The following is a 24097-nucleotide window of genomic DNA, read 5'->3' on the forward strand; positions in this document are numbered from 1 at the left end:
GGATGCGGTATTTCTTTCCGTCTACTACTTTCAAAGAAGAAAGATGCTGTTTGTACTTCCTACAGGTGGCCAAATCTCAGCTGGTACAAAATAAATTCTAGTTCCTTAAGAGCAGCATCTCGCTTCACCTTGGGGCAAATATTTTTCTTACTCTTTGGAAAAAGTCTTTACTAGAACTGGCAGGGGAAGTGGAGTGTATCTAAGAATATGACACTGTGTCTCAGGTCCATCATGTTTTACAAAGGAAAGTAGTTGGGACACATCTAAAGCTACAGCTTCAACTATGTAAATACCTCTAGGAACTGTCAGCTATTAGTTTAGACAGGCCATAATGCTGGCCCTACCACAGAAGGCAAGGCAGCTAAGGATTATCTTTCATTTGGATGGAGTAGCCAGGACTAATGCTTGATAAAGGTCTTGTGAAAGCAGTACTTGGATTGGGATCAGAGGCATGGAAGGCCTGAAGCTGAATTAAGGCTGGTGACTCAGGTTCTGTTGTGTTTAAACATCGTGGAAGAGCTTGCCAAAGCTGGCTGAAATCTAAACTAACAGAAATATTTTGGAGTTACTTGCTTCCTCTTCCTCTCTCTGTTGCCTCAGTTCGCTACCCCTGTGGAGATTCACAAAGAGAAATCCCCCTTTCTGTGGCAAAAGTACCCATGAGCATTGCTGGTTTGACTGTTTCAATTTGTGGACGTGTTTTTGTTTGTCAGCCATGTCAGCAAAATTAGTGTAAAAGCGGTTTAATTAGCGTAGAAGACCTTCTACAAGTTGTACTGGTGTAAGCTTCAGGCATGCAGTGCTTTTTAGGGGGGGATGGAATTGAATGCGGCTGTCATAGGGTCTTTTCTGCTACTGCAGTTTGAACCACAGGGTTTTACCTTCACTCCAGTCACTTGAAGATTTTGTATCCTCAGCCTGCCAGCCAAGCTGCTCACGGGCGTGCTCTGTAATAGGTTTTGGCACAAATCAGCTTTTTTAGAATTACGTGTTGGGATTATAGCTCTCTGCTAGCACAGGTTTTCCAAGGGAAGTTGTTTTTTTGCCGGCTTTGCCACACCAGAAGTTAAATTGGACCAACTTTTAAGCATGATAAGACATGATACACTCAGTGTATATAACAGGAGAGGAAGTCTGTGTACTGATATGGAGCCTATAGTATTATAAAAGATCTCTCTGTCCTGGAACATAGATTAGAGGTAAGTCCAGCCCTTGGTATTTATCTGTCCCTTCAAACCTTGAAACTGGTGGTAGAGCTTTAGATTCAAGACCACCTCTAATATTTGCTTTGGGGACTGGTTGAAACTGGCCGTCTCTGCTTGCCAAGACCTGTAGTTCAGAGAGGCTGGCTGGGTTATGTGGGTGGTGGTGCCCAGCAGCTGTGGTTGCACTGGAGGAGCTGCTTGTTACCTCTCACCGTGACCACTGTCCACAGCGGGTGGGATATCTCTGCTCTGTGCCTGCAGCTGACCTGCAGAGCCACAGCTGAGGTACCTGCTCTGCTGGCACAAGCAAGGGAGTTGTTTCTGCTGTGGGGTTTTTAACTTGTCTTGATTTTGCAGGAGCACTGGGCTGGCCAGATTCCAGCTGCTCTGTCTCCATTCAGCTGGCCCAGATCCCCTGGCAGTCTCCTCTGCACGTTGAGTGTTCTCCACTTCCCACCCTAAGCTGGTGTGCAGTGTTGCTGTGGGCTGCTGAACAACTGCCACTTTCCATTCAGTGACCAGCTGTCCTTCACTGGTGGGGAAAAGTGATTTATATGCAAGAGAAAGCAATCACGGGCACAGCCCAGAGCTGAGAGCCAGAAACGCTGGGCTTGTTTCGCCTCCGTGGCTGATTTCTTGCATGACCCTGGGCACGTGTGTTAAAATTCACTGTGCCTCACTCACTCTGCCTCCGCTGGAGGGGTGTGATAAGGACAAATTGACATTGCATTGGGGCCGCAAATCTGGAATTGGGTGCAAACAGAATAAACCAATTTTTTTTTTTCCTAATTTTCAGAGTTTGATTTTTACTTAAGTTCTGGGGAGAAGGGTTTGGTGGGACCTGCCTGCTGGGCATCTCCTGAGATTGGCTGTGTTTTGTGCCTCTTACCCGCCTGCCTCTGCTGCAGGAAGGCTGCCTAAAACTGGGCTGTGATCCTTCTCGTGGGGCGTTGCGGCATGGTTGGGTTTTGTTGCAAACTGGAGCAAAACCACCCTCTGAAACGCTGAAACTCCCTGTGCAGTGCAATTATCCTTGAATTGGCTGGTGGGAGAAATCAAAGTCTCTGGATCTCTTCCTCACTGTTAAATATTAATACGATGCTAGGCAGGACGGCATCCCCTCGGGTGGGCTCTGCGCTGGAGGGGCTGTCTTGGCTGCGAAGAACCCGGTGTGTGTGAGAGGTTGGGCGCAGGGGACTCAGGAGTGATGTGACTTGCTCTGACTCCTTGGCGGCTGAGTGGTGTGGGCTCCCGGCCCGTGCTGGGCCACGTTTCCCTTGCCACGGGCTCCTTCTGCTGGAGCTGACATGTGCCGCCATGCTGACATCCCTCATCCCCCTCGGGCTGTCGTGGTGGTGGGGTGTTCAGTGAGGAGCGAGGAAAGGGGCCTTGCCCGCCCCCGCGCCCTGCCGCCTCCTTCGCAGAGGGAAGGCAGCGGTGTGTGACGAGAGACGTGTTTTACATACGCGCAGGCTGTGTCCCCACCACCGGCCCAGGTGCAGCTGCAGGCTGGGTGCGAGAGCCCTGGGGGCTCTACACGTCAGGGGAAAGAGCACCGAGGTGGGGTGAGGACAAAAACAAAGAGAGAAGCCACCTCCCCTTATGAAACCTGGCACAGGGGCTGCTCTGTCGTAGAACCAGGGAATTGTTTTGGTTGAAAAAGACCTTTAAGATCAAGTCCAACCGTTAACCTGGCACTATTAAGTCCACCTTTAAACCGTGTCCCAAAAAAGCTCATCGATGCGTCTTTTAAACACCTCCAGGGATGGTGACTCAACCAGTTCCCTGGGTAGTCTGTTCCAATGTCATTTGGATCCTGCCACCTTCTCAGCGCTGCAACAATCTGTGCCAGGACCAGCTGAAGCATCATCCTCTAGAGCGGCCCACGTGCAGAAGTGAGGCAGAGGCACAATGGTGAGCACTTGGAAAAACCTAAAAAGCCCAGCTAGCACTAAACACGCTACAGAGGCTTCCCCTGTTTTCTGGCAGGATGTAGTATTTTCCTTTCCTGTCTCCCCATGGAAGCTCTCCAGGCCCACTCTGTGCCCATCCTGCGGTGACAGGGTGATGTTGCCATGCTGCGACCAGAGCTGCCTTGCTCCCACACTGCTGCCTGTGTCATCGCAGCGCTCAGGTTGGTGTAGCACCTTGGGTGTTTGCTGAGGGTGGGCAGCCCTTGAGGCACTGTCGCTGTTGCTCCGGTCAGCTCAAAGCTCTCCTGAACCTCCGTGCTGGCTGCTCTCCTAGGTTTGACAGCAGCGTTGGCATCGCCCCAGTGCGAACGTTCTTTTTTTTTTTTCCCTCCACTGTTATATTTCCTTTTCTTGCTCTTCCAGAGATGACAGATGTGAAGCCAGAGCTGCGTTTGACTCAGCTTGGTACGTAACAACCTGTGGCTCGTGCTGCAGTGGAACACCTCTCTTCAAAGCAATGTGCCAGCATCAACTAATTAATCCTCATTTCCCTGTGGGGCTGAGGGGTGACTCAGTGCCTCGTGCTCTTATGCCGAGCAGCAGAGGATCAAACTCACTGGAGCTGGGGAAGCCCTGGGATAGCGCGGTGTCTCTCTGTGTCCACACACAGTGCACCTCTAAATGCTCGATCTTGCACGTCTCCAGGGCTCCATTTGAGCCATGCAGAGGGCTGAAAGCTCTGCTGCCTCAGAGATGGGGCTGGAGCTGCCTTCACCTTGCTCTGCAGGGAGTTTTTTTACTACCTGATGTCCCCTTTTGATCTTTTCTGTCCTGTTTCTCCTTCATTATAACCTGACTTGGCCATCCTGAGCAATTCTCCCTCCTGATGTCATCTACAGGTCCTTCACGCCTCCCTGGTATCCTCACCTGGCTGTTCCAAGCAGCAGGTGTGTGTGTCCAGGTGAAAGGCAGGGGCAGGGGGGCTTAGGCACTGTGGAAATAGAGCTGTGGTGGTGGTACACATCCTTCTTGGGCTTTGTGACACCCCGCAATCTGTGCCAGTGTGGTGGCCCTGGAGAAGTGCAAACAAACCCTCAACACCTGCCCTAGCATCCATTGTGCTGCTGGGTGAGCTGGTTCCGGGGAAGGGAAGGGGAAAGAAAGGAAAGGGAGTTGCTTGTGCACAGATGTTGCATAATACTGACCTAGTTTGAGCACAAGTTTGCAGGCTGGAAAGTGTTTGCCCAGCCTGTGGGGAAGAGAAAACCCCTCCAGGGTCAGGGCTGCTGCACTGCATCCTCTGTGTTATGAAGGAGATGAAACGTGAAGCGTGTGCTTTCTCCAGAGCCTGGCCCTTCTTGCCCAGGTTGCACATGGAGCATCACCTGCCCGAGTTCCCTCTGCCTGTGCATGAGCCATGGTTTGGCTGAGCTCAGCCACTGCATGGGACTAATACATACTGATGGTGTCCTATAAATTATAGAAGCGGTATGTTCACCATCTGCTCTGTGCTGAAAGCTGAGTGTGATTGAGACCTTCCCCCCCTTCCCAAAGCTTGACTCTTCTTGCCAAGCTTGAAATGTGTGTGGATCTCCTGTAAGTGGTTCTGATTGAATCAGGTAAAGAGGGAACTTTTTTAAGCAGGCTGCAATGTTCCCTGCACCCAAAGTGAGAGCTGAAGCATAGGCCAGCGTTCTATTACCACAAGGCTGTGAGTAAAAAGCAAGTCTGATTTCACACTAATTAGATTCTAAAGGGAGAAAATCTTGATTGCAGTGGTCATATCAAAGAATCGAAATAGTAATGCAAAAAGCAAAGGAAACCCCAGAGTGATTCATGTGAGAAGGGGAAATAAAGAGAGTCATGGAGGAAGAAGTAGTTTGAGGGGGACTGAATTGCTCTGCTGCCCAAAAGCAGAGGGGATTTGAATCAGATTATCCTCATTAAATGTCTCTTTAAAGCATCATCAAGCCAAATGAATGGTCCGAGGGAGAGGCTTGCAGGCATGGTGTCTGTGATTATCACCAGGGATTTACAGTCCTAGTTATCTAGCTTTGAGACAAGATTATTAGGGGTATAAAGCTTTATCTGCCCTCAGCCTCTCGTGTGTTTTTAGGCTGGGCGATGGGAGATGCTGTGTTGCCACATGGTCCTGCGGAACCCTGCCTGCATCCTCTGGTGGTCCAGCCCCGTGCAGTGCTGTGCGTGCAGTGTCGAGGGGGAAGGCCAGTGTGAGCAGGCCAGGCTGTGTTCCCTGGGGATGGACGGGCAGCCACTCGATGGGCTGTGGCAGAGGGCAGGAGCTCCCCCACGGCTGCTCTCACTGAGCTGGGAAATGGGGAAAAGATCATGGAGGGGGGATTATGTTTGTCTGCCTCAGCTGTACCATTCACCCACCCAGCATCTCCCTTCCCGTGGCAGCCCGTGCTGGGGTAATTCATCCTTCTTCCAGCCAGTGCCTTTAAGGCTCAGATGCCAGGGGGGGCTGTTGCAGAGGGAGCTCCTGCAAGCTGTAGGAAGGCCCATCCCTTTGAAAGGGAATCGGTGGACTTTGCCCACAGGGTTGCTGCCAGTCCCTCTCCACCTCCCCAGCCCTGCATCCATGGCAGCTCCTCATCATCCCTTTCCTCACCTGATGCATCGCTCCCCTGTTGCTCCTCTGGGCTTTGGCAAGATGGCCAAGGCATTGTGCCCATATGCCAGACAGGAGAGGAGCAGCAGGGGCCAAATCTGCCTGTTGGCTCTTCATCACGCTCTTAACACAGCCATGGAAATTCATAATGTCATTCTGCACTCGAACCTGTGCAAATGAAATCACCCTGGCCTTTTTACACCGGCACTGTACCCAAAGGTCTGTGGGAAGCTGTGGAGTGGTGTGAGGGTACTGCCCAATCTGGTGATGCAGACTAATGAAATGCTGTCAGCACAGAGGTGCTCTGGTTAGAGAGGGAGAAAAGGGTAGGCTGACAGCATGGTGGCTGTGGGCCTTGCTTTGGCTCAATGGAAACATGCTTCCTTGCTTCTCACAACAGACTGGGGCTTTGCTCATGTCCCAAGGCGTGGCACTTGTTCCTCCTCCAGTACCGCAGTCCCTCTCAATGTCACAGGGCTGAAAACAGATTGAGTTTGGCATCTGATGGGCCAAGCAGCCTTCACTCAAAGTACCCGCACTCCCTCAGTGAAGCCACTTGCAGGGCATCATCCAGCAGTGACAAACAGAAAAGTCAGAGCTCCCGAGTGGTGGGGGTGAGGAAGCATGGTGTTGCACCTACCACTCCTGCCCTGGCTCAAGGTCCTGGGAGGCTACAGTGAAGCCACAGAAGTCAGCTCAGCAACCCATTTCTAGAGCAGTAGTTAATACTGGAAACCATGCAGCTTCCTGCTCCCTTCCTTCTGTTCAGGCAGTGGCGATCTGCACGTGCCACTGGAGTTTGGGGTGGGGTTTTTTGTGTTCCATTCCCCATTGGAGCTGTGCTTTAAGTTATCCTGGCATGCTACTGGTTTTGAGAACCTCCATTAGGATGGCTTCCGTCACCAGTGCAAAGAGCATGGCTGCAGAGCCACCGTGCTGAGGCTGGGCTGCAGTTTTGGGGGTCACTGAGGCGTTATTTGCGTACAGGGACAGGGTTGGTTGTACAGCAGGCAGCAGAGTAAATTGAAGCAAATGCATACTTCAGATAAATGTAATTTATTCTGTGTTGGAATCACTTGCAAGCACCTTTGTACTTTCTTAGGTTGCCTCCTTGTTCGTAAGTATTCACCAAACCATTCCCGCACATGAGCTGGAGCTGCAGCTCTCCTGCCAGCAGTTCATTGCAACAAAGCACTATGCAAAGTGCAATGGGGGCTGCTGAGTTTGGTTTTGACTTGTAGGCTGACTGAAGTGGTTTCCTGTCCCCTTGCTGCTGGAGCACACTGCAAAGGGTGAGGGCTCAAAGGGAGACAGACCCTCTCCTTAAGCAGACTTTGATTTTGGTTCTGGAGTCGTGTTGGCTGGAGATTCATGCCCCAAGAGCATAGTGGTGGGACTCAACACAGTGCACTTGGCCTCCCCCTGGTCACCCATGGGGGACATTACAAGCTCCCATCCATCCTTAGGCTGGGGATAGAGGCAGCATTCTGGCTGCAGGCAGAGTGGACAGGGGGATTTGCTTGTGAGAACATCCAGGGAGAAGAGCTCAAATAACGATGTGTCGCTTTTGACATGGTGGGGCCCAGGCAGCATCTGGGGACCCAAGCCTCACTGGGAGAGTCCCACCACGCTCTGCAGAGCAACAAGAGCAGCCAGCACACTGTCTGCAAACAGCCCAAACTCCCCCCATACCGCCTGCTCCTGGCAGAGGAGGTCAAGGGCTCAGGTGCCCCAGGGTGGGATTGAGGATGGGGAAGTTGCCCCTTGTCCTCCATTCTGCGATGTCCTGCCCTGGCACTCTGGAGAAGGAATGGGCAGAGGAAGCTTGAGCCCAGGCAGTGCTGACCCACCACCCTCCCTCTGCAACCCCAGAGGGGTCTTCTAAGGGCAACCCATCACGGAAGCCTAATGTGGATGTTCAACATCATCCCTGAAGGGGTCCAAGCCTGCTTGCAGAGGAAGCCAAGGACACCTGTTTGTTTTTCCTTAACCTCATGGATGAGCACAGCTCCAAATAAGAAGTGGGGAGATGAATGATGTTCAGCAGAGTCAGTGGCACCGGGGCACTCCCCTGTGCTGAACTCCCCATGCAGGTGTCTGAGCAGCACCACAAAACCCCTTGGTAAGAAGCAGAGCACCTACAGAGGGGTCTGGGGCTTAGTGTTGTGGTGAATCTCTTGAAGCTTTCAGTTTCTCACCTTATTCCTAAAATCTTCCCAGGTTCTGTCCTCGGCCTGGCTGGCATTGAGAAGGCAGAGCAAGGGGGAGGCTGTGCTGTGCTAGGGCATCCCAGTGGATCCCGATGAGGAGGTTTGTGCCGGAATCCTAAAAAAAACCAGCTCCTCAGAGCTGTGCTGGGATATTGCAAGAAGAGATGCTTCCCACCAGCTGGCACAAGGGCGCTGGGAAGGGGCACAGGAGTGAGATGCCAAATGTGCTTTGGGAATTGGCTTCAGCCAAAGGCTTCCAGCAGCATCATTGGGGTGCGACAGGCATCAGGCTGTGCCAAGGCATTTGCAGGTTGTTGGGTGCGTCCTGCAAGGTATTTGTCCCAACGTAACCGGGTCTGCTTGATAAACACCTCACGGCTTTTCTGATTGACAAGCCTTTGGGTTTCCGGTGCACATGAGCACAAGGTGAACTTTCGGTGGATATTTTCTGCTATGGGTGGTTCTGCAAGCGCGTGCGTGAGTCACTTCAACCACCCGACCCCAGAGGAACCACTCACACGAGTCCAGTCACTCATGTGTGCATGAGCACTCACATGTCACCACTGTCCCTCCCTGCTCCTGGGATCACCGAAGCTGCCCGGTCCCCATGAGGATCCCAGGAGCCGACCTCAGCTGAAACCAGCCCTCCCCGTGCATGGTTGGAGCAAGCAGCGCTGGAAATTGAGCTCTCTGACTCCAGGATTAAGATACAATTTTTAAATAGCTCATTTGATATCTGTGCTGGTTTATTTGCTTAATAAAAGCGCTCAGTTAGCCAGAGTCCCAGGCTCCTGGGGCTTTTGTTTCCCTGCAGAGGAGATAAGAAAAGCACATTTCCCTATCCAGTGAGTAATTTTTTCTGCTCTTTAATTATGCATTTGTATTATTATCAAGCGTATTCAGCTCTTAGATGCAAGCAGTTCAAACTGCTCACCGTGTTTTAAGTTTTGTTGCTCCAAAAATGATCAGCACCCGTTACGAAGGGCACGGGAGACAAAGATGAGGGAGGGGAAAAGGCGCATGGCTGATGTCCAGAGCCAGCTGGGCAGCCTGGGCCGTGCTGGTGGGCAGACACATGTGTGAGAGCCACTGGGGAAGTCAGCAGTGATTTTCTCTGTGAGTAAGCGTTATCATGTGTGAAATCAAACATAATTTTCTCGGCCCAGGAGGATGTGGACAGGCTGGGAAGGGAGCGTGGAAAAGCCGTAAAGGAGGATAAAGAGGGCTCAGAAAATGGGGGGAATAGGGCAAGATCAATCGCACTGATGCAGCTGAGATATCCTTCCATGTACCAGGACGTGGGAGAACTTTGTTTGCAGGAGGACATCCCTGGGCTCCCCACTATGCATTTGCAGCTTCAGGTTTTCACCCCAGGTACCAAAACAGGAGCCATCACCTCCTGAGCTCGATTGTAAATCTCACCCTCCACTTCAAATGCAACACATATCTACTCAGTGTGGGCTTTCCCTGGTGTGTATATTTGACTGGAGGGGTCACAGAGTTAATCTGTGAGCATGGTAGAGCAGATGCTGTGACGTTTTTCCTGAGGGGGGGAGAGGGGCGGGGTGACAGTGCTACAGCGGGGCCCACGGGAATAGGGGCTGTGGGTCACCAAGAGACCACTGATGTGGGGAAAGCATAGTGGGGGGATTACAGAGAGGTGGGTGAGAGGGGGATGATGGAGGAAAAAAGGGAGGTGGGACAAGGAGACCAGCAGGTGTAAAGCCCCCTGGGGCAAGAGGACCAGCAAAGCCTTTGCAGCACAGAGTTGTTTCTGGGGCAAGTGTCCTGACGGAGCAGTGGCTGTTTTGTGGGGTCCTCTGCCTCTGTGTACGGCTTCAGCCTGCCAGCCCACAAGGCAAGATGTTTTCTGCTCCCTGGGCCCTACCCTTGCACTTCTCCAAGCTGCCTACTGGGGACAGTGAGGACTCTGGGTGCCCTCTCAAACTCGGGGCTCTCTGTTGTGGAGTGGAGTAAGCCTGGGCTTTTCTCCTGACCGCTCAGCCTGCTATGTTGCAGTGCACAGCACCGTGGCACAGCTCTCTGGCCCCCCAGAGCTGCTCCTGGTGTACGCATGTCCCTCCTGCTCCTACACCTGTACTGCAGCCCTGGCCCTCAGCCAGCGTGCATGAGAGGCGGGGAGCTGGGTGAGGTGGGATTCAGAGAGATGTCCTCCCCCGGCGGGCACCTGTTTAGCACAAGCATTGAGGCAGAGGGTGCCAAGCTGGCCATGCCGCTGTGGCTTTGGAGCTCATGGTCACGCTGAGAGAGGGAAGTGCCTGGTGTGCCCCTGCTCAGTCATGGAGTTTTACTTTGACTAAGACAGAGGGTCAATAACAGAGTCACAGGTGCAGGAATGGTGGACAGGCTCCCGCAGCTCCTCAAAGGAGCCTGCAGCCCTCTGGGCTTGGCACAGCCATCCTCACCAGCACAGACATCCCTGCTGGTGTAGCACAGCAGGCAGGGTGCTCCCTGGCACATGTGCACGTGTGCGACGGGTGAGGGAGTGGGTCACTGGGCATGATGGCTGGAAAGGGAAGTGAAATTGGGGCAGGCGTGGAAGCGGTGGGCAGAGACCAGTTTTGGCTGGGACTTTCACTTGCCCAGAGCCCCATGGTGCTTGGCAGGAAGGGTTGAGATGGTGCTGGGGCTGCTTTGGCACTGCCCTGGTGCAAGCCACCCTGCAGGGATGCTGCCAATAGGGATAGAGATGTGGCCAGGGGGCCTGGAGGGCACTGCCATAGGTTGGCTCCTGCCCTGTGGGACATGGGACACTGGGGAGCCATGCCTGGGCTGCAACCCAGCATGGGGAGCTGGCACCCACATCCCATCCAAGGCTTCAGGGAGTGGGGTGCCCAAAAGCCATTGGAGAGGGGCAGGTGTATCCATGGACCAAGTCCTCTGCTGAGCTTAGGTGAGCTCAGTTGCCCAATGGGGACAACTGGTACTCTGTCACCTTGAACCAGAGCATCCCATGGCTTTTCTCCTCCTCCCCTCCCAGCCTTGGTCCAGGACAGTGAGTGGAAGAGATGTGACTTTTACTTGGTAAGGACAGAGAAGAGCCAACCTGCAGCACTGAAATCCGTCACTTACCCACTTCAGATCTTAGGCACTGGGCTTTGACATGTGGGTACTAGTGACAGAAGGTTTCTCATGAGCAGGAACACCTGAGACCATTAAGGGTTTATACAGTCCCTTTGAAGGGTATGGGAACCAAACTTGCTTAGTGTGACCTGCATTGTCCATGCCCTGGACAGTCATTGAGCAGACCCAGATCTGAATCCTGGAGGAACAGGATGTGGTGCTGAGAGGCCAGGAGGGTCCTTGCCAAGAGTCTAGATACAGGATGGAGAGGATGAAGAGAACTAGGTGATGGAGGCCACACACCAGATGGTCTTCCCATGCAGCAATCGCTAACAGGCTGTGTCCTGGGGGCAGTAGGAGCTTTTGAAAGGGGAAGCATGAGTGCCTCTGTTTTTCTCTGTTTCTTTTCTGAATTTTCCATCCAAGACAGATCCATGGCCCTTGGACAAGGTCTTGTAAAGACCTGGGCATAAGAAAACCTCCTGTAGGCACCAGATGACATTAAGGGGGCTTTTTGTGTTCCATCGAGGGAGTGTTCTGGCTGGGGGACATGTCTGGGCTGGGCGCGATGTACAGGTGGGCTGGGGAAGGGCCAGGGCCGAGGAGATGACACCACTGGGCTGAGGAGCCATGCCACTGGGCACAGGGTGCTGCGTGGCTGGGACATGTGGGAGCTATGGGGATTTTGGAAGCATATTTTGAAGGAGAGGGGTAGTCTGAGGGCGCGTTGTACAAGCAGTCAGGGGTAGGGCTTGGGCGCTCTCTCTCCTCCTCCCCAGTGAAGATCCGCCCCAGGGTAAAGCGCAGCGATCGCAAGCCCCAAGGGAGCCGACTACGCAGCTTGACAGACTGTGTCTCCCTCTGCTCAGGCCCCGGGGCGCTGCGATTTCACACTCGGGCGGCCCCTTCCCTGCTGCGCCATGCGGGAGCTGGGCTCGCGCTCCCACTCAGACATGTCGTCGTCAGGAAAAGATGCCTCCTCTTGCCTCTCCTCCCAGTGCTTTGACACCCTGACCAAGCTCTGCGTTGAGTGCTCCGACTTGTTGAAGGACCACACAAGTAAGGGGATGATGGTGGCCAAGGACCAAGTTCCCAGGGGCTGGGCAGTGGTGGGCCAAGGGGGCTGGTGCACCCCACGGGTGGGCAGGTGGAGGTGACCTTCTTCTGCAGATGGTGATGGAGGTGGCAACTGAGGATGGAACGCTGCCTTCACCTGGGGGAGGAAGAGGAGGGAGGAAGAGGGCAGCCAGTTCCAGTTAGGGCAACACGGTGCAGGGAGAAGATGGATGATCCAACCCGGTGTGGGGGTCACAGCCTGCCCCACGGGTGACCATGGGAAGAGCAGGATGCCCCCATATCCCACCATCTGGGAACAACAGTGGGTGGGATGAGGGTCCCACCAGGCAGGGGGACAGTTCATTGCAGGCAGTGGGTGGGGAGCTGTGAAGGGCCACTCTTCTTCCCCACCACCGCAGTCCCAAGGCTGGACAGGTAGGTGGGTAATGCTGTTGTCCTCCTTCCCTCACCCCAGCCCTTCCCCTCCTGACACCACCGGCATCTCACCCCACAGCAGAGCCCACCCGTGCGGCCCCCACTTCTGCCCAGGAGCCCACCCTCCCCTCGGTGAACCTGCCCAGCACCCTCCTGATCTTTGGGGTCCCGGCCATGGTGGGATTCATCCTGGTTCTCGCCGCTCTCTGGGGCTTCCTGGCCTGCAAGGCGGGCAAGCAGAGGAGGAAGAGGAAGGCAGTGGACAAGGAGACTGAAGGTAGGGGACCTCTTGCTCTCCCTGTCACAGCATCCCAAGGCTCCTGGGGTAGAGTGTATTACTTGCCACCAGCTTTGCCAAGACATGTTTTTGTTGAGACCAGCTCCTCCACCTTGACTCGAGCTCCATGGGCATCCTGGGGCATTTCTAGGCGGCTGAGTCCCCCCGTGTGATGGTGTCCTGTGTCCCCTGGCAACCCACACCTGCACCTGGCTCCCAGTGCAACCCACTGAACTGTCTCTCCCTTTGCTGGGTCTCCCCATGCCTTCACTTGTTTAAAACACTCACTGGCATTGTCCCCTCTCCAGAGGGGACATGTGCAGAGAACTGGCAAGTTGCCTGTCCCTCTCGCCCAGTATCCAGAGAGCCATAGATGGAGCAGCAGCTGCAGGGATGGTGGTGGACACCTGTGGATGGCTCCAGAGGGAGCCTTGCCCTGTGGCACTGCAAATAGGGGTCCCTTGTTGACTGCCCAGCCTGACATTGCCATTTGGGATGCCTGGCACCCTCCAATGTGCCCCCCAAAGGTGCTGACAGTGTCAGGGCCAGCCCTGTTGGCAGGACACCAAAGCATGGCGCAGGGTTATCCCCAAAGGCATCAAAAATTTGGCTGGGGGGTGAGGGACAGGGCTGAGCCTTTCCTGGTAGGGTATTTCCAGGGGGAGGAGGCCATGGTGCCCCGTGATGGCCCATCTTATCGGGGTGTCAGCCATAGGCTGGGTGGCTGGTTCTTTCACTGGGGACCCCTGCCCTGGCGCTGTTTCAACCCTGGCCACTTTTCTTGGAAGTGGTGTCATCTGGCTTCACCACTCCCCATCCTCAGGCATGGCATATGGCTCCCTAGGACCCCCATGAGGGACTGCTTCAGGGATGCTGGCACCCACCACAGCCCCACAACCCAGGTGGGGGCCCTTGGGGTGGCAGGGCCAGGGTCAGCTGTTCCCCACACCCTGGCTTGCTGCACACCAGCAGTGGTGCTGGCCGGGTGACTCACACTGTGGGGGACGTTACCTGGGGCCTTTCCACTGAACTGAGTGCAGCTATGACGGCCCATGATGCACACGCCTGGGAAAAATACCAAGAACGAAAGAGAAGGGAAAATTCAACCACAAGAGAGGTCTGACCATGGCAGAGAGCATCAGAGGCAGCCTTCAGCTACTACGCTGCCACACGCCCTGCTCCCTGTTCCCCCAGGCTGCACCCCAGCAAACCCACTGCTGCGGCACTGGATGCGTGGAAAGGCTCAGGAGGCTTGGGGCAGGCAGCACGCGCCTACGTTCGAAGTGTGTAAACAAGTCTATTTTTAAGCAGGAGGCGGTCGAGGAGGGTGAGCCACCAAGGGCCGGGCTGTTCTGCCGCTGGCAGGGTTTAGCAAGAGGGCTCGAAGTGCAAGTGCGACTTTCTGCCTTTTCCGATTGCTTTTTAGGGGGAAATGCCATCAGTTGTAAGCAGGGGGAGCTTGCAGCAGGAGCAGCATGGTGGTGACCTTGCAGGCTCCTCCTGTGCCAGACCTGTCTCGCTGCTGTGTGTCCCCAGGGATGGGACGCTCTGCCTGTGACATACCTGGTCCCACTCTGTGAGCCACATAACCCCCTTTTCTTTCCCCGTTCAGCAAATGTGGATGCTACTGGCCCCCTGTCCAGTCTGGGTTGCCAGGACACTGTCATGCTGGAAGGAGATGCTGCCCTGTGCCTGAATCTCAATGGAAGCCTGAAGATGCCAGGGCCACCTGGGAATGCTGGGTCAAAGCGAAGACCGTGCTGCCAGGGCGATCCTAATGGTGATATCGTCCTGCTCTCTGCCGTGTACCCCCGACATGAGGAGTGCAACCATGGCTTCCCACTGCCTGCCACCGAGCTGGGGGCCACAGCCCTGGTCACCACAAAAACCACCCAGAACTGCACTGGCGAGGACAGAGCCTGAGAGTGGGAGGAATGGGACTGTAGGACTCCAGTTGCTCCCTGCAGATGCCCAGAGACTGTCCTGGAGGTGAGCAAAGCCTTGCATGGATGTGAGATGGCTGAGGACTGGGTTTTGCCTCAAGAAATATCAGCCTTCTAGGATGACTGCCGTTTTCCACTTCCCCATTTGCGTTGAGTCCCACGTTACTCCTGTAAGCACTGGAGGAAGCCAAAGCGGATCACGCCGAGTTGTCGACAGCTGCCACGGCCGTGCTGTCAGGAGGAGGCAGAGGAGATGCAGCCGGTGAGGACTGAGCATGGCGGGGGCTGCCATTGTGCCAGGACGGGTTTGCTGCTGGATGGGCGATTCCTGGGAACATGGGGCTGGAACAGCAGAAACGGGGAGAAAAGGACGATGGATAAAGCACCAGGGAGTTACACTGAGATCAAGTCCCACACTGCTGCCATTAGCTCGATTTTTGCTACTGACCTCAATAAAAGGAGGCTTGGGGCCATACGGAGCAAGGCGCATCCAGCATCTGCTCCATTCACAGTCCTGTCCCCCCATCTTCTGCATGCCATAATATCCAGGTCTCTCCTCCCTTTGGGCCTCTCACGCAGTGGCAGGCATGCACTGGCGGTCATGGGAACCCCCTCCACAGCCGGGGACCCAGGGGATGGGAAATTAGTCTGCCTTCACAAGCAGGGAGTGAGGGAGGGAAAAGGGGAAAAAAAAAGTCTGTCTTTGTGCTGACCTACAATCAGTGAAGTCAGGCAGGACCAGGGGCAGGCAATGGAGACTGCTGGTCTAGAGGAGCTCCATGAGCTTGTCATTACGGTTCTAAACAACTGTCACTTCAGCTCACAGTGGCTGCAGATATACTGTGTGTCACTTGAGATGACAGGGCTCCCGGTGATGGATGTTTCCACGCTGCACAGAACCAGGCAAGGAGTGATGCGAGTGTAGGCGAGATGACTTAATTTATGTGAGTGTCTTCAAGGCTCTGCCTGTGCTCCAGACCTGGCCAGCAATGCTGGTCCAAGGCATCTCTGTGTAGATGGTCTTGTTCACCCTCCCGTGAGTGGTTTTGCTGCACAGGAAGGGCTCTGCCTTGCAAACGAACTCATTAGTGTGAGATTGCTGTTCCCAAGTAATTACAGCAGCCGATCCCCCTGGCTGAACAGATCCTGGCCAAAGGCTTGGGTGGGAAACTCTGCCAGCCCTAGAGTGGCTGGTTAGGCAATTAGAAGTGTGAAGGATGAAGTTCCATCTTGGTGGCAACCTGGCAGACCTCTTCCTTCAGCAAGGTGGTCTCCTTGCCCAGGAGGCTTCAGGAACTGAGGAGCAGTGGCCAAGCAAGGTGTGGAGCACTGCTGCTAAGTACCAGTGGGCCATTAAGGGCTACCAGCTCATGACGGAGTCACCCACTGGTCCCTCTGATGACTGGGAGGTGACCACTGCCCAAGCCTGAGCTCTCTCTGGGGCTGAAGGACCAGACACTGCTGTCGAAGGGTGACCCTCCCTCTTCTCTCCTGCCATGGTGCTAGAACTGAGCTCATGGCATCCATCCCATAAAGGGAACCCCAGGAGGTGCCACAGGTGCCAAGGCCCAAATTCCTCACCACAACTCCTCTCCGAGACCTAATCGTGATGGTGGAGGTGAGTCTTCACCTGACTCAAAATGGGAGGGGTTCCCAGCTCAGCCTCGAAGCTGAGGAAGGTGGAGGGGCTGGTCCACATGCCCAGCAACTGTACTCTGGGGCTCCAGGCACCCATGGCTTTTTGTCAGGAGCTGTGGAGCACTGGGTTCCCATTTATCCACAGCAGCCATGCTGCGCAAGCAGAAGCGTCTGTGTGGCATGAATCAGGCATCTCTTCATCCCCATGCTCCTCACCCGGCCCTGTGAAGTGACTTCGAGCAACCTTGGTGCATCTGGAGTAGGGAAAGGAGCTGAAGCCAGGCCAGAGCACATTTTGGTGCTGGAAGAAGGGCTTCTTGTGGGATGCAGAGCAACCTGCTCCACAGGAGATGGGGATGAGAGGGAAAGAGAACAGGACTGTCAAGCTCCTCTCTTGCTTCCCACCTGGTTACCACAGTGTCTCAGCCCTGCAGATGAGTTGCCCACCTCGACCAGCGTGGCAATTTGAAAAAGAAACTCATGTACAAATCTTGTTGAAAAAGCCCCTCTTTCTGCTCAAGTAAGGGCTTCTGCTCTCATTTCTGCTAGAGCTTCAGCCAGGTGTCTCCTCTACCACAAGTGGCCAGCATCTGCAATCCGCAGAAGCAGCATTTCAATCCACATTGGATTCCTCAGCTGTCGAGTGCCCCTCTCTGTTATGGTGTGTGGGGTGTCTTCTATGTGTCCTGTCTGCCTCACTGCCCATGTAGTGGGACAGTGACCCCCTCCTGCCTGGGCCTGGGGGGGATTCACAATCCCCTCTGTGCACACTTCTCCATCCCTAGGTACCACACAGGGGGTTGTCCATCTTGTCTGCAGTGAGACAAAAAATATGATTGTAAAAATGAAATAATAAAGTGAATCCATTATGAATTCATGCTCAGGGGTCTGTATGGGGTCCCCATTCCTCTGGTTTCAGGGGTCTCCACCATGATGATCCTGGGGGCCTTGAGCTGGAGAGGTTCCCTCTGCACCAGCCTCACCAGCATGTCCCTTGCACATGGTCATCTCCATGGCTGGGGACCAGCTGAGCCCGGTCACCTCCATCCCTCCCACAGCCGCCCCAGGAGCTGGCTGATGGGATGTGGAGCAGGGCAAGTGGGTTTTTTTGGGGCGTGTTTCCTGTCTTTGGCTTTCCACGGCAGTTTCTCACTTCCCCCTGTGAGGCAGAGGCTGTGCTTCCTCCCTGGCCTGGTGCCTGCACAACTGCCTAGAAAGGCTGCCGAGGCCAGGCTTCACCTGCCGCAGGGGCACGGGGTTTTGGGGAGAGCCAGGGGAAAGCCTGAGGAAATCTCAGGGCAGGAGGAAGGAGCTGGGGCTAAAACTTTCCCCACTGCAAAACCACCTCAGGTGTATCCCTAGCCATTTCCACTCCACTGACCCCACAATGACAAAGGTCACAGAGGTATTGGAGTTCCTGCAATCTCACCAATGAAGGAATGGAAGGAAGGATGGAAGCCTTGGTGTCCCTAGGGATGGGGGTGGTTTTCATCCCTAGTCCTAAAGGCAGGAGCCAGCTGGCCAACATACATAGTGGCACAGGGAGGGTAGGCATCAGGGGTACCCTGGTTAAGGGTCTTCTCCTGCAACCACTAGTCACGTCTGTCAAACCTGAAGACTCCACAGCCTTCAAAGTGCTTGGCTTTGCTCCATCAGCCTCCCCACTTGGGCGCTTCTCCCTCACTTTCTCCTCTCTCCTGCCATTGCTGGTTCACCCACTAGTTTAGTCTCTTGACAGTTCACCCATGAGCCCTGCTACTCCAGCCCAAAACACCCCTACAGACACCCTCAGAACCAGCTTGCCCTTTCACAGGCTCTCTCTGGGTGCTGGACCTCAGACAGAGTAAGGTGAGCACCATTTTATCCCATGCACAAAGCAACACTCCAATGGCCAAGATCCAACAGGGACCACCCACCTCTGGGTACAGCCTCTGATCCCCCCACTTGCTGCATGGCCACCCCATTGTCCACTCATGGGGCATGGACCTCATCCCACCTCACAGGAGCCTTCCCCACCACCTGCTTCCCAGTGCCAGACACTGCAGAGGGACACGTGGAAGTCCCTGTGAGCACTGAGGGACACCTGTGGGAGACCATGGGTGAAAAAGAGAGACTAGCAGGCCTGGGGCACCTGCCATGAGGTGGCAGAGACACTGCACTGCATGCCAGCCTGCATGGCTGCAGTGCTGCAGGGGACCTGCATGGGAGGGTGAATGCCCAAATGCAGCAAGGGGAGCTGGGGAGGGCTAGGTGGGCTGGTGACCAGCCCTGTTTTGGCTAAACAGAAGGGTGAGAGCATGGCCTGACTCTGTCCGGCCATTCAGCCCATCACCATGGCCTCTGGGCTGCCCAGGATAAATGGCAGTTGGTGGGTCTGGCCATGGAGACCATCACTATGGATTCTGTGCTGCTCAGGAGACACAACTTCTGGTAGCTGGACACCTATGGGCAGGACAGGCATGGAGCAGTGAGACTACCAGAAGCAGGACAGGGTGGGATGCAGCGAGGTGCTTCTCCTTCCCCCACCTCCAGAAGCACAGAGCACCTCTACCATTGCACCCTTCCCTGGAGCAGCCCATCTCCAGTGGCACCAGGCCTCCCTGGGGACACCCCGGTGCTCAGACCTGCCAACCTGCACCCCCTTCCCCATCAGCTTCTACCAAAAACCAAATCACCGTGCTACCCACCAAGCTCCCCAGCTAGAAAACGCTCTGGGCTGGGGAGAAGAGGCCGCTCGCTCCCCTGTGTGAGGCTGCCAGGGGACCGCAGCCTTCCTGATGCCGCTCATCAGCATCCCTCCCTAATCGCTACCCACTGCCTAATGACAGTAATTAGGAACAGCGAAGCTGCCTGGGGACTGGAAGCGCTGACAGAGTTGGGGGAGCCAGATGGTGTTAGCACTTAAGGAAGGATTTAAAAAAAAAAAAAAACAAAAAACCACTCGGCTTCAATCAGCCTCCGTTTCCTTCGCTGACTGTCAGGATCACTTCAGTCCACAGGCACACTGGGGAGATGCTGAGATGCAGCACTAGCCACCTTCTCCCCTCCTCCCCATCTCCAGGTGTTTTAGGGTGCTGGGGGAGCAGTGGGAGGGGGCACGGTGCCTGCCCAGGTGCCCACTGCGAAGGGGGTTTCCTTACTGCCTTCATGGGCCAATGGTCTCCCCTGGGGCCACCCCCACTGCTCCCCGCTTTGCTGGCTGTGTTTAGTGAGCCATTTCCCAGGGGGATAAGGGTGGGGGGACAGCCAAAAACCACCCCGAGGGGCTGGGGTGAGCAGGCAGCAGGTCCCCTGGCAGAAAGGGCTACCCCTGTTTTCAGGAGCCGAAGGGACAGCCCCATACATTCCCCAGCACCACAGAGCAAGGCCATCACTCTGAGGCTGGCAGGGAAGCACCCAAAACCTGATCTTAAGGACCAAAGCAGTTAGGAAAGGACCACAATGCTCTCAGCTTCACCTCCCCAGAGAAACCCCATCTAGAGCCAACAACCCTGAAACCCTTTTGTCCTACCCCTTACCCAAGCCCCAGGGCAATTCCACCTGCCTCCAAAGCCACCTGCCAGGCTGTGGGTGCACCCAGGGCCAGGGGGACACATGACAGGGATAAGGGAAACCCCCATCCTGTCCCCAGCAGCTGCCCCAAGTGCTCTCAGGGGTGCCTAGATCTTCACCCCCCATTGCACCGTTAGGATGCAGGGACAAGGACATGCTGGACAGGGACGATGCTCAGCCTTGTGGAGGAGGATGCTCAGCCTCACGGAAAAGGATGCTCAGCTTCATGCCATGGCATCAGCCTGACCCTGCTCCAGGCATGGTCCAAGAGGGGGCCCCAAGACAGGCGTAAGGCAAACCTGCACATGCCCTGGGCTTTAGGGGGCTGACTTTCCCCACTCCCACAGCAAGTAGAGTCATTTTAAACCCACTCTTTGTCTTGGTCCTAGCTAGCGAGGCAGGGTCATCCCTGCCGAGTGACACAAACCTCGTCTGACACCTGAAGTGATTGCCAGTGACAGGCAGATTGCACGGGGACAACCTCTGCACTCCTTTCAAGGTGCCACCATGACAGAGACTGACCCCCCACCACTGGGGACATGTCCCAGGGATGCAGGGCTCTTCTCCTGCCGGGAGGTTGCCTGCGCCATTGCGCTTGTTCCCAAAGGGCTCTGAAAGTGGACATGAGATGTAGAAGACCCTCAAAAGTGAGGGTCCGCTTTTGGGACCCCCCAGAGGGATCAGCCAGGTGGTGAGGTGGTCAGTGCTGGAGCTGGAGCACATGGCACAGCCCACTCTGCTACAAGCTCGCATTGCATCCTCCCCTCTTCTACCCACTTTACGTTACTTCCCCCTTTTTTACCCCTTTCTCCAAGCATGGGGCTGTGCTGGGAGCCTGGGGTGCAGTGGAGGAGTGCAGGAGCAGGGGGGTCACTGGCAGCAGGGTGTAGCAGGGTCGAGGCCCCATGTCCTTCATCCATTGGCTCTGGTGTCAGCCAGCCACAGCTCATCAGCTGCTGACAGGAGCTATTCTGAGCCCGGATCAATGAGAGAGCACAAAGGTTTGGGTGACAGCCGTGGGAGGCACATTGGGAGGAAGGCTGCAGGCAGGGAAGAGCAGGTGGGATTTTTCAGGAGATTCCCCAATCCTTTCCCCCCGCCGCAGTCTGAAAGGTTTCAATAATGCAGATGTCTTTCTCGTTTCCTTCCCTGAGAGGGTTGCAGGGGTTGAAGTCTGACTGGGTCCCGCTACCCAGATGCTGCTTCCTGATTTGAGAAGCACCAGCATTTCGCGGAACAGCGAAACTCTGGGATGCAGGCACCTGCAGCCAAATGCTGTGGCCGAAACCAAGCTCAGGATGGCAGTTTAAATAGGAGTTTACAGTGGGGGTGACATGCAAAAGAGCATCTTCGTCTTCTTCAAAAACCCCTGCAATTCTTGTTCTTTGATAGTAATAATATTTTTGGTAAGAATTTCCAAGGCTGTTATTTCCTTCGTGAAGTTCGGGTAATTTTAAAGCAGGTGCTCTAAGCGTAGCACTGGTAAATTTGGGTATTGTGTAAATTCAAGTATTTGAATTATTTATTTATTTATTTATTTATTTATTTATTTATTTTCATGCTGTTCTTAGCTAAGAGGTTCACCTTCTCTATGGGCATCCCCAAGGGTGAGATCTGGCGAGTACCCCCAGAGGTGCCCTCCAAGGGCCACAGCCCTTGTGGAGGGGGTTCAGTCCCCTTCCCTGGAGCAAAGCAGGGGCAAAGGACAGGCATGGAAGAGACGGCCATAGCTGGTCACCTTTGCTGGTCCCTCGTGGCCATCATAGCCCTCCCTTGAGGGTCATCCTGGCTTATTTGCAGTGGGAGATGCTGAAAGCACTTTGCATTGCAAACAAGAAGGAGCATCATTTTTACGCTGGGCAACCCTATTGCAGGGGGACAGAAAGGGCTGTAGCAGCGGATTAGGATGAGGAGGCACAAGAGACCTGTCATCCCTCTCCTAAGTCCCCCACAGAGCACCCCCCAGCCCCCCAGGCCTGGCCCCCTTACTCCCCTATGGCAAAATTTGTTCTTGTCTCTGCTCCCCCCCAGTCACCACTAATATAAAAATGAAATCTATGAATTACGCTGGGGTGACACATTTCCCAGCGCACTCCCTGCAATGGTCGCTCTGAGTTTCTGGTTTGCTATTCAGCTCCTCAATTATTTATCTCCACAAGGAAACAGGGAAACAAACTCAGCGAAGCAAACTTCATGCCCTGTAGTGACACCGTGAGTTATTAAAAAAAAATAAAATAAAAATTCCCCAGTGAGTCATTTGAGTTGTATTTAATCAGCTCTAACCGCAGAGACGATAGTCATGACTTGCTGCTTACTGTCAGCATCAGCCAGGGAGGGCCAGTAGCAGGGCTGAATCTGGATCCCCCCACGGCATTTCCCAACACAGATATTTGGGGAGGCTCCTGCCAGCAGAGGGTAAACCCTGAATGTCCTTGTTTAAAGTTTGGAGTGGCTGGGGGGTAATTGTAAACTCCTCATAATCTGCATACATGTCTGGTGTGAGGGCAATGTGGGGATGTGGGAGGTTATAGAGACTGTGGTGGGGTGTGGGGAAAGGAAAGCTGAAGGGGATTTGTGGGATTCAGGGGGATGCAGAGGGTTTGGGGGGATGCAGAGGGGTGTGGGGCACATAGTAGGAGGTGAGGGATGCAGGGCATGCAGGAGGATGCAGTGGATGCAGGGGTGCAGGGGATGAAGGAGATTTGGAGGGATGCAGGGAGTACATGGTGGGAGGTATGGATGGTGGGAGGTGATGCCCGCTTGCATGGGTGCGTTGCGCCAGGGGACTGCTGATGGCCCTTTCCAGGGACTTGGAGACCAGCGGGGTGTGTGCCGGGCCAGCTCTTCAGGAGCCCTGCTGACCTGTCCCCAGCACTCCCCTGCCCACCTGAGCCCCATCCCAGCCCTGATGGGGGGCAGCAGCAAAGGGCCCCACCTAAACACCACCTCCCTGTGATGGTGGGTGTCCACCACAACCAACTGGACACTGACCCCATGCTCAGGAGAGACCCCCTTGTCACTGGGGGTCACTTTCCGTGGGATCAACCATCCACCTGACACCTCTCGCCCACTCAATTGAAGGGACTGACTGGGGCACATCCCCTGTCCCTGCTCCCAGCCCAGAGGGCAGCAGTGGCAATGCCAGAGATGGCTGAAGACTGTGCCAGGAGTGTGTACAGTCCAGTGGGCTCCAGTGGAGAGAAATGAGGGGAAACTGCTGGCCTGGGAGGTGTTAAGAGCAGCTTATCTTTAGCTCATACTGTGCTTTCAGCCCAAACCCAGGCACTGGTGAGGCTGCACCTCAAATACTGTGTTCAGTTTTGGGTCCTCAATACAGGAAAGACATCAAGGTGCTGGAGAGAGTTCAGAGAAGGGCAACGAAGCTGGTGAGGGGTCTGGAGAAAAAGCAGCTGAGGGAACTGGGGCTGTTCAGCCTGGAGAAAAGGAGGCTGAGGGGAGACCTTATTGTGTCTACAACTACCTGAAAGGAGGTTGTAGCATGGAGGGTGTTGGTCTCTTCTCCCAAGTAGCAAGCAATAGGACAAGAAGAAATGGCCTCAGGTTGTGCCAGGAGAGGTTTAGGTTGGATATTAGGAAAAAATTCTTCATGGAAAGGCTTGTCAAGCATTGAAACAGGCTGCCCAGGGAAGTGGTTGAGTCACCAGCCCTGGAGGTGTTTAAAAGACGTGGAGATGAGGTTCTTAGGGACATAGTTTAGTGCCAGAGCTACTAACAGTTGGACTGGATGATCTTAAGGGTCTCTTCCAACCAAAATGATTCTATGATTCTATGAAGTTCTCATGCCTAAAAGGTGATGAACTTTGAACACAGGCTTATGTGCGCCATTGAAGAGCAAGTGTTGAAACCTGTCTTGCTTCAAGGGATGCTCTGATCCCCCCACCTCTCCCACTGAGGGCACCCACAAGGCCCAGCACAGACCCTTGCTCTCACCCCACAGGTCTTTCCCAGCCCTCCCACCTCTGCCGAGGCACCAGCCACTGATGCTCACTTGGGCCATGCTTAACCCCTCACTCTGCCACCCCCGGAGCTGCATGCAGCCGGCAAGCTGCTCTCCTCCATGCCGCCGGCACGCTGGGCTCTGCTTCAGCTTGAACGCTGGGAAAAGCAAAGGGCATAATTTTAGGAGAAGCG

The 24097-nt window shown here is 54.7% G+C and overlaps 1 protein-coding gene across 5 annotated transcripts; it reads left to right on the forward strand.

The window, feature by feature from the left end:
- Nucleotides 1-1001: 1001 nt before the first annotated feature.
- TNFRSF13C (TNF receptor superfamily member 13C) lies at nucleotides 1002-17266 on the forward strand. 5 transcript variants are annotated; one of them, XM_065045854.1, is made up of 7 exons: nucleotides 1002-1199; nucleotides 2969-3119; nucleotides 3231-3339; nucleotides 3542-3583; nucleotides 11914-12103; nucleotides 12576-12812; nucleotides 14425-17266. In XM_065045854.1, exons 5-7 carry the CDS (start codon nucleotides 11965-11967, stop codon nucleotides 14733-14735), a joined length of 687 nt encoding a protein of 228 aa, XP_064901926.1. In that variant the 5' UTR covers nucleotides 1002-1199; nucleotides 2969-3119; nucleotides 3231-3339; nucleotides 3542-3583; nucleotides 11914-11964; the 3' UTR covers nucleotides 14736-17266. The 5 variants fall into 5 exon arrangements, with proteins under 5 accessions (XP_064901926.1, XP_064901916.1, XP_064901936.1 ...); XM_065045844.1 differs by having other exon boundaries at nucleotides 3231-3583; XM_065045864.1 differs by lacking the exon at nucleotides 3231-3339.
- The last annotated feature ends 6831 nt before the right edge of the window (nucleotides 17267-24097 follow it).

The sequence above is a fragment of the Columba livia genome, chromosome 1, assembly GCF_036013475.1.
Source record: "Columba livia isolate bColLiv1 breed racing homer chromosome 1, bColLiv1.pat.W.v2, whole genome shotgun sequence".
Lineage (NCBI taxonomy): Eukaryota > Metazoa > Chordata > Aves > Columbiformes > Columbidae > Columba > Columba livia.